Source organism: Eurypyga helias, unplaced genomic scaffold (assembly GCF_000690775.1).
Source record: "Eurypyga helias isolate BGI_N326 unplaced genomic scaffold, ASM69077v1 scaffold13831, whole genome shotgun sequence".
In the NCBI taxonomy this organism is placed as follows: Eukaryota; Metazoa; Chordata; class Aves; order Eurypygiformes; family Eurypygidae; genus Eurypyga; species Eurypyga helias.
The window spans coordinates 1,783-14,736 of record NW_010231556.1 but is presented as its reverse complement, the minus strand read 5'-3'; the positions used below and the strand labels follow the sequence as shown (position 1 = coordinate 14,736).

The window sequence follows — 12,954 nt, the reverse complement described above, 5'->3', positions numbered from 1 at the left end:
CTGCTTACTGAGGTGCTTTACAATTTGTGGCATGTTTCTAGATGGATTAACAGTATGCAAATTTAGATTATTTTTATTACTTCATAACTGGACTACTGCCACTGTTGGTAAAATTTCACTTCACAGTAATGAGCACATTGGTCAAGAGGATCACTTGAGAAATTCTGTAAATCTCTAGACATATTTCAAAAAAGACTTAGCACCATCTTACTACAATTTATTTACCCAGAAAACCAAATCAGATTAGAAGCATCTCAGAACTGCAGATTCTGAACATCAGATGTAAGTAACCACATGTTTTAGTGTAATCAGTAAGGAGGCAGGTTAAGAGCATGCCATTTGTCATTAGTATACAGAAATGTAAAGCATAGCTTAGTAACTCCCCACACTTACTAATAGTGGCCCAATTCAAAAGCAGAAAAAAACTCTAAAAAGACTTTCTATTAGGTATTCCCAATTGAAAACATACAGGAATATAGAAACATAGCATAAAATAAACAGGGGGGAAATGAAAATCTGATGTCAGAGGAGCTTGTTGATTCCCATATGGCTCACCAGGAGATCTACAACCTTTTAAAGCACTGCACACTTCTCATCCTTTTGAGCCAATTTGGATGGCACCAGCAGCCCAAGGCCTCAGTTCCATGTTACAAAACAGTCTGGCGGCCACCCATTAATGCCACAAAGATTGCTGTCCTCAATGCCACTTCTTTTAATTCATCATAATCCAGCAGGATTGAACTGTTACAGTCTCATCTGCAACGACCTGCTTACTTCTGACTCTGTCTCAGTCATAACCCCCTTCTCCTTGGGTTTACATCTTAGTATCTTCTCTGTATCTTGCTCCTAGTTCTTTCCCTCTTCAACCTGTCTGGCCTTTCATCCCAGTTGTCCCTATCTCCTTCCTCTCTGATCCAGCAGTTCTCCTATTTACCTCCCACTTCTGCAGCATCTTTCCTCGAATACTTATCTTCTGTGTGGTATCAGAATCGCTCTCAGCTGTTCAGAAGAGGAGCAAGAAAATCCTGTTCTGCTGCTATGACTGTATTATGGACTGTGCTTACTTCAGACAGAATCGCTGACAAGCTTAACTGTCAAAACTTCAAACGGATCTCTACTCAGTATATGCAAACTGACAATCTTCAAAGACTTGTGACTTAAACAAATCTTGAGAGATTCTCACAGGCATGCCAAAAAAACATATCCTTTCTGACAAAGCAGCGCTCTTACTCCAAATCAAGGAAGCTGTTAAACTCTTCAGTAAAATAGATGCAAGGATTTTAACGGTCCTTTTCTTCATCTACAGCTTTTGATTGAAATTTCACTGAAATTGTAGTGCGTTTTCGCTAATACTCAGCATTTATTCTGAGACACAACCTTTGTCTGTCCTACAGACAAAATTCCCCTTATCATATGACGTTGAAAACTGGGATCCTATAAATCAAGGTTCCAGGGAATTGAAACTAATGGCACTGTACCTGAACCTTCTATAAACAAACTTAGTTACTGCTTCAGAGTATTAGTGCGATTTGAAGGGACCATCTTTTGACATCTCCAGGCAAAGTATCTGACCAACCCTCCTGCTTCGCTGCTGGAGTAGAAAATACGCAGAAAAACAAACCCAAGGCCAAGCTGCCGGCAGACAACTTCAGCATCTGCATCGTCCCACTGATCATCACAGACAGTCCCCCACTGGCCAGCATGGTAGACTTCTACTCTTCCTTCGTGAGCATTGTTCCCACCAGCCAGCCGGATCAGAGTGAAGACAGGGGCTGTGAACAAACACAGAATAGAGGAGAAGGTCATTTATTTCCCAAAATGTTATCCTGGTAGTAAAGAAAAAAAGAAGATGGCTTAATGGTTTCTCTGACATCACTCAAGAACCACACTTTATTTTTTCTAGTTAGATGGAAAACATGAAATTAAACTTCCTAGCAATGAGTTCCCCTAAGCTCCACTCTCAGTAGCTGAAGAATGTTATACAGAGAAGTGACCTTACTGACTCTGAGTTACTTAGGCATCAAAGCGTTCACAGATACTGAGGGCTGTAAGGCCAAATACTGCAGCCAGTAGAGCTGCATTTCTACCAGTAAGAGCAAAATTGTCCCTGTGTCATTGCCACAGAAGTCAAAACTCATCCTCATGTTTTCTCATCACTTTGGTAATTCCAGTCAGAGCAGTGAAATCTCACTGACTGTGGAGTCTCACTTTAATTCTGTGTCATTCCCTTCCTGTTTCTAAGATACAGTTTGATTTTTGGTCTTTTCAAATAATTAGCTCTTTTCTGGTCCAGTGAGAAATTGTCTTGAAACCATTATTTCTGCATAAAGCTATAATAATGGAAACAGCTTAAAAGCATAGGAAAAACTAATCACTCTACTTTTTAAAAGGTTATTTTAAGGTTTCACCATATCTAACATCTGAATGATTTAAGATGTGATTTTGTGTAGGCTTTCTAACCAATGAATGCTACTATTTCATCTATTTCTTGGCTTAAAAAAAAAGAAAATTGAAGGCATTTCTCCCAATTCCATCTTACCATTTCACTGGTATGAAAACTGGGTGTTTTTTTGGTAAATATTTAAAAAAGCTAGTTGCAGTAGAACCTGCACAATGTGAAAGCTTCATCTAATCTGCTGAAACTCAGGATCAGTTAATTCATTTCAGACATCCTGGACTGTACTAATAAACTTCCTTTCAGCATTACTGAAATAGACAACAGTCCTTCAATAAATTTATCTAAGCAAAACAAAGTTTTATGTTGAAAATGTCCATAAACAGAAGTAAAATGTTGTGATCTAGAAGTATAATTTTCAAACTTAGAGTTTTCAGTTTCTTTAGGCAAAACTGTTTCTCTTCCTTTGGTCCTTCAACTTGTCTCCTAGCTTTAAAAAGATTCTCTCTTCCCTCTACACTATAGTTTTCTAAATTAAGACCAGAATGATTTTTTAAAAGCCATTTATCAAAATATTCCTCATGAATAGTGGAGCTATAGGACAAAAATGCATCTGCCTTTGGATAGGAATGTGAGTAGGAGAGGAAAGGCAGCACAGAACTGGCTGCAGCCATACATGCTTGGTTACAACTGAAGAGATTGCCATTGCCAGCTCCTCAGCACTGCCAGCCTAGCCTTCCTCGAGGTCCTACCTATCTTAAATCTGATGGCATAATTGTCCATTTAGTTGATGTTTATGAAGTTCATTAAAATAATCTGACATATCTTAAATCATTAGTATTTTTTTTTCCTAACAATGTCATTTTGACTTGTGTGAGTGATGTGTGAAGGAGCAGACTTCAGCTAGGAAGACTTGGACCTGTTTTAAATGTATTTTGCAGAATAAGGCAAAAACTTCGCAGCTCCTTGTGCAGCATCACCCCTGGTCACAGGAAGGAATGTCATCCCAATGCTTCTGTGCCAAAGAAGGCAGCACAGACTGAAATTGCTGCTCCTCCCTACTGCTCAAGAAAAACTAGCAAATTGACATGTAGCAGATGTAGCTTCTGAAGACAACCTCTGAGTAGACAAATTAATAAATAATTTATTTTTTTAAAGGTTTGAAAAAAATGTGAGGGGAAACAATCCTACTTTTACAGCCAGAGATTCTTGCTGCTTCACCCTTTCTCACAATTTACCTCTCATAGCAACAACTTGTTGATTATGGACAGGTAGAAAGGTGTTCACTTAGTTGCTGCTTGCACAACATAGAGGGATTTGAACGTGATGATTCAATCTGTTTAATTTCCTGTTCCAAGAAGTCTTAATATTTTTTTCTAATTCAATAATGAGTAATTATTATGACTCCTGTTTAAATAAGGTAAGGAGTTAACCAAACCATATGTATTTTTTTTACCCAGGGAAGAGCTACATGTGACAGCAGCTGCCATTTTCTGAGGACATGTTCCATCCTGCCAGATGTCTTTTTCACATAACAGTATATTTTCTTCATCACCACGACAACGCACTTCACTCCAGTAAACAGGAATAAGGCCCAGTCCAGAAAATGGTATGTGTTTTGCTGTACCTTTTTCACTGAAAGAAGAACAGTCAGGACATTAGAGTGGGAGGTGGGGAAGTGGAACTTTTTCTCATATGTAAATCTTGGAATAGAAAAGAAAGGGCTTTCTTCATTAGTGTGAATTCATCACATTTTCATACAGCTCAGCATTGTCTTCTGTACAAAGAAAAGTAACAGATGTGACCCAGTTCTCACCATTTTCTTGTGGGTTATTTTAGTACAATGGCCTGTGTTGCTGCAGGGCCAGCTACATTCCTGTTCTCCTCATTTTTCACTACAAAATTCAACAGAGTGTCCACAGGTGAATCTACAGTACCGTCCCACTGCAGTTATACTTCCAGGAGAGGTCATGCTAATGGGCCTTTCACCCTAATCCTCTCCTTTAGTCCATTAAAACGTACCAGTGCTCTCCCCATACACGTCATATAATATGGTTGTGACCACGGGGCAGTGAAACCACCTCATACTCCATTAGATCAGGCCCATGTCCATTATTCAGCCATTCCCATCTGTCCAGAACATTTATAAACTTAACTTCCTTTCCTTCCATACTGAAAGAAACATACAGTAACAATTATTGAGCCATCTTGTCTTCTATTTAAAGCCAAAAAAATTAAATTAAAAACATACCCCAAATACTATAAAATCAAAGGAACAAATAGATGAAAGCACCTGAAAAGCACCAGAAATACCTAGTAATTTCAACTTGTGGTATTAGCATCCAAATTTTTGCCAAACACAATAACAGCAACTTTCAACTACTGTTTGCTTGGGGCTTTTTGGTCTGGATTCAGATATAAGCCATTTCTGTTGAAAAGACCAGACCGTTCACCCACAGCCCTGAGCTGTGTTTGCTAACAGCCGTCTTGTTCGACTGAAATGTTCAGGGTATGGAAGGCAAGAAGAACTGACATGAAAATGAGGAAAGGAGACATTGCACGTAGACAGCTGAAGTCATAAGCAAAATCACGGCCTCCAGATGGCTGAACTTTTATCTCATCTAATCCTCATATTTTGATAAATTGGCATGGTGTGTCCAGATTAGTACTGAACATTATAAAACAGCTTAGTTTTAGTTCTAGCTGGCATTCTTAAAAAGTGGGATAATCCGTAGGAATGTTACAGTGCAAGTATGCTATGTAAAGCCCCTTACTGCTTGTAGCAAACACAACGACCCTTTGGGATGTGACTGAAAGAAACGTTAGAACATCAGTACAACCAGCATACTTAGCAGCTTACTGGGAAAGTGCAGACTGATCGGGGTGCTCAGGGTGAATATTCAAGTAATTTGGTTGCTAATTTGAACAGCATCGATTTTTTTAGAAACTGGAATTGCAGTTAAAACTCCCTTTTGGTATGGTCATTTTCTTCCCTACTTCAGTTTCATCTTCCTATTGCAATTGCAGTATGGCTGTAGGCATTGTCTAGAGTTTAATGACAAAATTCTACTAAAGGGTCCGGTTGATGAACTCCATTCTGACAGCAGTGGGAAGTAGTGGTCAGTGAGGACAATTCAGGGACTTTCAACCTGTTCAATATTACTGTAGCTCTAAAACGTTTCCATGAAAATGTGAAGCTGCAAAATTTGTCTTGTTTTGGGCTCTGTTATCAGTGTGCAACTGTGAAATTAAACCATACAGATTATCTAGCTAGATGAAGATGTGCACACAAAAAATACCACATTTTCCAAAATCTTAGGATGAGTCCCAGATGATTTTTGGGAGGGTAGAATGGATGATGACCAGGGTAACCTCATGCTCCTAAGAACCAGGAATTTTCATAGGATTAGGAGCCCATGTAGAGTGTAATTCTGGCCACATTTACACTTTTATAGATCCAGTAACCTCACTGGAGCTGTTCTTAATTCACACTTACATAAGTGAATTCAGGATCATATTTCTGCCCTTGTAGACATCTCCCAGATGTCTAGTAAAGCAGTTTTTGTTTGTCCTAAGCTTTTCTGACCTCTTCACGCTTTTTACTTTGAAAGCAAAGCATCTACCCTGGTCTGCTCCTCTCCAGATCCCATACGCAGCTTTCCAATGAAATACTGATTCTTACAGCAACCTCTCCGAAGTACAGTGCAGTTGAAGGAAGCAGAAGATTCTGGGAAGAACGACTCCAGCATTCAGCAACTTTCAAACAGAAGAAACAATCACCAAACACAAAAAGCCCTCACTATTTGCAAAATAGATTGTCCTTTATTCTGAAATGTCATTCAAACAAGTTGCCAGATTTTTACTCAGATCGAAACTTACCCAAGTCCAAGCTGCCGACATACAACTGTTGCATCATTATTGTCCCAGTGGCTCCCACAGATTCTTCCCCAGATTCCATTCAAATAAATCTCCACTGTCCCTTCAAACTCATTCTTGCCACCCTGGAGTCTCACTGACCCTAGTTAAAAAAATTAAAAAATTAAGCCTCCAATATAGTCCATTGCTCAGTTAATGTGTCACACACAAAAGACCCCAAACCTGATTTTCCCTCTGCAGAGTTCCTGTTTTGAGTATTACCATTTGTGCTCTTCGGGTGAGCTGCTTTTAAGAAGGCCCCTGGAACATCTCACATTCTTATACAGTGATATACAAAAGGAGAGAACCGTATTTTTTACACAAGGAAAACATCTCGCTTCTTACACTAAATTATATCATATTTCTGATCCTTCTGATGCTACAAGTCAAAGATCTAACAACAACAAAAAAAAAAGTATGTATAGACAGAATCATTTAAATGTGGTTACCTCTACCCAAAAGAGCAAAACCTACACATACATGAATGCTATACTTTTATCTTCCACATAATTCTATCCAGCTTAAGGGGATCAGAAAACAACCGCATGGATTGCGTAGCTTTTGCTCTGAACCATGTGACGTTATGAATGGCATGGATGTCAGCAGTTTATTTAGCAAAAAATGCATTTGTTCATACTTGTTCTCAGACAGAAAAACTTTGGAAGGGGTTGTATTAATTCATGAGAGGTCTGTTACCAAATTCTCAGACAAAGCAAGCTAAAACCGGGAGGAATCATCGAAAAGAAGCCAAAAAAAAGCCTGCTTCTTGCGAGCTGCAGAACACAGCAATCCAAAAAAATTAACATATTTTTGCATTTTTTTATTACAGTAGTTTTACTTGAGAGGGCAGATGCATCTGCGGTTGAAGGTCGCCAAGTGCCAGTGGCACAGGCGGGAAAAAGCTGGTCATGCATGCAACTCCACAGAAGCAGAACAGAGTTGTAACAGAGCAGTAACTCAACAAGAAAGAATACATTTTGGTTAGATTATCAAGCATAGCCTCATTGTACGCATTAGTATTGCCTGAAACCTCAGTTAATCCATCTGCCTCTCTTCTGTGATCTACTTAAAATCAGAAGCTAGACCATCACCCAGTTTGCAGGGCTTTTGGCAATGGGAGAAAACAGTCCATGTTGGTGCCTGAATTTCATTGTATATGGCTATGTGTGAATAATAGGTAGATCCACTTTTTCCTCTCAGCTTTTACTCAGATTGTGTCCTAGTTTTAATTTAGTTCAGTATATGTTATAAAACCACGAAGCCTAGCGACTGCCAAATAGCTTGAGGAATTAATTAACCTCAAACTTGGGTTTGTGTGTTCCTTTTTGCCTCCTATTTACTTTCTCAGCAGTAACTTACTGTGCAGTAAATGACAAACAAAACTTATTCAGCTCATGTTACAGAGTGAGCCATCATTCAGAATAGAGGATTATTAATGAGTTAATTATAACAATACTGTAGACATGTTGCACATTGTTTGTGTGTCTTTATAATTTTTCTCTTTGTGTTTTTCTGTCACATAGAGACAGTCTGGAATTTGTTTTATTTCTGCTCTCCACCAGACTTTTGTATAGACTATTATTTTCACTTGAAACATCCACTGCAGTCATAGCAAAGTGATTCCTGACATACCAGAAAGTAATTTTGAAGATGTCATCTCCAAAAATAAGTTTATTTTCGTACATGATTGCTTACAGTCCTGCATGACACCTACTGAAATCAATACAGTGTTTCCTGACTACACATGACACAATATTTCTAGTCAAATATTTGAATAAAGGAGTACTTGAGGCATAAAACTCTCTTCTAAGGTCTCCATGGCAGAATCTGGCTCACTCCTCTTTCCGTATTTACAGAATCCCAATGACAACAGTGGAATTTATTCACATAGACAGAGCAGAAGATAGCACAAGAGATTAGCTTTTGCATGTCAGAAACTCTTTTCCCAACAACTAAAAATGAAAGAAATCTGAAATCTTTCCATCTCCAGTAGATGCCTCAGGAAAGAAGTTTGAAAAGCAGAAAGTTCGCCCTGTGGGCATACACCATTAAACAAAGAAACCAGCCTTTCCCTCGCCACCCACTCCCCTAAAGAACCCTGGGTCATGTCTGCTCGCTGTAGAAGTGGGAGAACACACTACTGGGTGTCGGTAAGGAAGGGAGAATGACTGGAAGGCACAGTGCCCTATTTCTATGTGCCTGTGGGAAAAGACATAGATGAAAACAGTCAATGGGGGATTTCTAAAAAACTCATCTAATATCTCAAAAAATATTTTGGTTTGCCTTTTTCCTGTAGATTTACAGCTGTGTATAACACCAGTATTCTATGAAGGATAGTAGCAATCATAACAGACCTTCGTTCATCTCACAAGAAAATACAGTAAAGAACCAGCTTCTATTGTATAGAAGAGAAAACACACAAGATGATTGTTAAAGGTAATTTTGCAACTAATCTTGAATCTTCTTGATTCTCACCTGATAAGTTAATTTAGAAAGAAAGAAAAAGGAAGCCTGTTTTTACATGTAACTAATTAAACTTTTTATTGTGTCTGCCCCTTTATAGAGTTAGCTGAATATATAGTATAATAGTTCTAACCTGCTGTTGCATTGACTTACTACTCCCCTCATAGAACAGTGTTGATATCTATAGCTACAATTAACCTAAACCATCCTGGGCAAAAATCCAGCATTCTCTCCTCAAGCAAAACAATAAGTAAAACCTTTTTTTTTAAAAAAAAAAAAAAGTCAGAACTGAAAACCCTCTGAAAGGTTAATATCTCTAACATATTTTTCTAAGAAGTCCAGTCTAAGTGTTTCTAGCTCAGTATTTCAGCACTGTATCCAACAACAGTTAAAATGATACAGTATTTTTTTGTTTTGTATGGACTTTGAAGTATGTATAACCTATATCGTAGGATGTCATAATTATGTAGCAAACAAATCAAAGAGCAGACAAATAAGAACATTATTTCACTGTTGCTTACTCAAAATGTTGTGGTATTCAGAGCCCTGGTAGTTACTTTACTGGATCAAGGGATACATTAATTACAGTAACATGGATACCTCATAGAACATAACAGAACTTTAAAACACATACTTACATTTAAGTAGCTTATATTTTCTTTCCAATAGATAAAACTTGTACTTGACACAGATCTGTGTTTCATGCGTAAATTGATCGTAGGGTGTTGCAAGATGACCAACATTACCTGGCATCATGTATGTTCTTGCTGTATTATCAGTACCTGTTTATTACTCATGATTCAATCTTTGTTATTAAGAATGCGTTAATACCTGAATTGCAAGATAGTCAGTGTTTGTATCTCTTTCACTTCATAAACAGCAAGAAAACTAATATTAACGTGATTAAAAGGATACTGGTTAATTCTTAATTTCACCACTGAAGACTTCTACTGTTCCACTTTAACACGCCAAGCCCATGCTGCACCTCAGTGCATGTGCCAAGGGGCTTCCTTCTTTGCCCTCCCTAGGGCAAAAGCACTCTGGAGAAAGGGCATCTGAATGACTTCTTAGAAAATGACTCTGGCTTAGTGTACGCAGGAGAGGCTCTAGGTTTATGGAGTCGTAGATATGGTAGCATCTCAAATTTTTAAGCTACTAAGTTTTCAGATCTTCTAGTTGCTGAAGAAAACTAAGCGTGTTGGGAGTAGAGCTCATGCCGTAACATCTACTCTGGCTTTTATGCGATGCTCTGAGAAACTCACACTCTCTCCCCTCTCTACCAACTCAATACGGTGTCAAGCCTCTGCTTAAAGTGCTTATCAAACCTTCACTGCCTCAGCACCAAACTCGGCAGCAGGGAGGATGAGTACAGGGATCCTGCCCATGGCTCTCAATGCCCTCCTCAGCACCGGTCAGGCAGGGGAAGGATGAGAGGTGAACTGCTCCCACGAGAGTCAGAAACAAGATTAATTCAGATCTGTGGGTGCAGCACCACAAAGCGGGCCTGCTAGGCAGCTCTAGGACAAATACTGTGGTTTTACAACGGGCTTGATTCAGCCCTGTACTGAAGAAAACCAACCTATGGTTTTGACAGAAACTCCTTCATTTCTACACTCAAAAAATGTGTATGCATCTCTTCTAATTATGTTCTAGCTGAGGTTACTGACGGTCAATTCGTGTTGTTTACATACAGTCTGGTAATTTTAGTTGCCCTGGTATCTGCCCAAGTCAGAGTCTTTCCTATCTGCTATCACTGTTTAAAAGAGATTAAGTTATACTTGCAAATGCAAGGAAGTAAGGGTATCCAGTGGGTGCTGCCGAGACTTGCTCCGCAACACCTGCCATATAGGCTCAAGATGAGACACACAGGAAAAAAGGGAGAGGAACACCTCTCAGCCAACTTTTAATTAACTCCAAAAAGCAGAACAGCTTCAAAGGAATTGTGCTATTGTGCCTGGCCCCTTTTCCTATGCCATTCTCACGTCCAGAGACGCGGGGTAACTTTGAACCCTCTTTTATTTTCTACATTTCACTGAGAAAAGCATTGCTACTGTGTGTGGCTGAATTGCAAATAGAGTGGGAATCACTCCCACCTCTGCTGTAGTGTAAGTGCTGCAGCAGTGGGGTTTATGGTGTTGGCTAAAGGTGTGCCAGCACTTTCTCTGTAAACACCTACGTCCAAAGGTTTGTAATTTGGCTGTAAATGTAGATTTGGAAAAGGGGGATCAGAAGTAGAAGTTGCCTGTGCCTTTCACCGTGTTGCTGGAAGCTCTGAAATTGCAGATTTCACAAATTTGCAGCAAAGCAAAAGCAACATTTTGATTTTTTGAAATCTGTAAAAATTACAAATGTTTTTATTTCTGCTTTCATGTCCAAGGTGTTCCAACATGGGATAGTGCCACAGAAAGGCCCTGCACTGATAATTCCTCCCTTTTGCCTTGGAGTCGGTTAGGTAAGTCCACGCTGCCGTAAAGTGTGCGGGTCTGCCACTGACACATGCTGTCCATGCCATGTAAAGACATGCTAACTCGTGACACCTCAGAACACGAGTGGATGATTCATAGTGCATGCACAAGAGTCTGTCCCCTTTCAGAATGAAACTAACTCATCGGTTCGCATGAGGTACATGTAAAACGCTGCCTGTACTATAGGGCAAATCTAATACCAGTTCAAATCAGCGGAAACTTTCTCCATTCCAGGATCAGGCCTGGGAAATCAAAGACATTAATCCTGTTGACTTCAGCAAAACTATGGGTGATGCTCAGTGCAATCAATGAATGCTGTTGTCCATCGCTTCTCCTCAGCACTGCTTTTAGTCTAAAATTACAATGATTTTCTCCTGGTATTTAACCTTGAAAAAAGCTCCATCAGAACTATTTTTTTAAGAACTGTCTTGAGAACTTCAGCAGACAGCAGCATTGCATACTCAAGGATCCTTATATTAGTAGTTTCATAAATGTTGTATGTGTTGAGTGTGTAATGTGCTGAATTGGTTCCTCTGCAGCAATGAGATTTATCATGTCAACGATCAGTGGTTTAAGGCTCTGAAAAACTAAACTGGAGCGTTAGGAATGTAATGGGCTCTAAAAGACTGCAGTTGTCTTATGTGGCAGAGTGCTGTATAAAACCAGGGGTCTCATGCTGTGCAGCCGTAATAAGAATGGTTCCAGAAGAGCTGCTTCTTAGAAGGGAAGTATAGACATTCATGTTTTAATTTTTCATCATATTTTTTCTTTAATCCTGTGCTATTAAAAAAAAAAAAAAAAAAAGCCTTCCATCAACTGCCTGGACTATAGCATAGTGGGTAGGAAGAATACGCTCCTGTTCAGAGTATAAGCCTGAGGCTCGATTCTTCTCTTCACAAAACTTTAGTGAAGCATTATTTGACTGGCATTAGTGGAATTACCCTCTGATAAAAGAAATTTAAATGGGAAGACTCTGCAATCTGACCATTCTGGAGATGGGTATTTTATTTTCAGTTCTGCCACTGATTCGTAGTGTGACCCCTGGCAAAGACACATCCCCTTTCTTGTATTGCTTCTCCTTTGTAAAATAAAGACAAATGGTTAACCCGCTTTACACAAAGAGCTTTAAATTAGGTATGTAACGGCATAGTATGATCAACACATCATGCAGCATGCTGTAACTGCGTGTCATGTAAACGTGTGTGGCAGCAGTTGCTTCTCAGTACTGAGGTAGCCCTGTATTTCAAGCATGAGTAGATTAGAGGTAAGTTGTTACTAGCAGTAACTAAAATACTAAATTCGGCTGGGCTTATGCTGGCTCAGTGTACAGAGTACTCTTGCACTCATTTACTTTCCTCTATGATTTCCTTGGTTAATTGTCATAATTTATATATATTTGTAGTTAGTTTACTTGATTTCAAGGCATGAATCAATAATATTACCCAGCTATCTCCCATTTTAGAAGGAAGGAAATGAAACACCAAAATCTGTTATTTTAAATTAGAAAACTGATTTTAGACTGGTACCTCATAATATAATTGCAAAGACATGCTTTTTTAAAAAAAAACCCACATTGTTATTGTTTAAATAAAAAGCAATTTAGTATGTACACATGCACAAAGTTTAGCCAATTAACTTTGCAGATAAGTCTTAGTATTTAAGCTAGAAAAGCCAAAAGACTACAGTTAAGGCTTGGAACGTGGTATTGTATTTAGG

The 12,954-nt window shown here is 38.9% G+C and overlaps 1 protein-coding gene across 1 annotated transcript in view; it reads right to left on the bottom strand.

Moving 5' to 3' along the window:
• Positions 1-6,413, bottom strand: part of PRSS12 (protease, serine, 12 (neurotrypsin, motopsin)) — a gene marked incomplete at its 5' end in the record, with an annotated part of 33,073 nt that extends 26,660 nt beyond the window's left edge. The window contains 3 exons of the mRNA XM_010161118.1: positions 1,622-1,772; positions 3,852-4,030; positions 6,275-6,413. Coding sequence (XP_010159420.1) covers positions 1,622-1,772; positions 3,852-4,030; positions 6,275-6,413 — 469 coding nt within the window. The remainder of the gene's footprint in view (positions 1-1,621; positions 1,773-3,851; positions 4,031-6,274) is intronic.
• Positions 6,414-12,954: the final 6,541 nt, after the last annotated feature.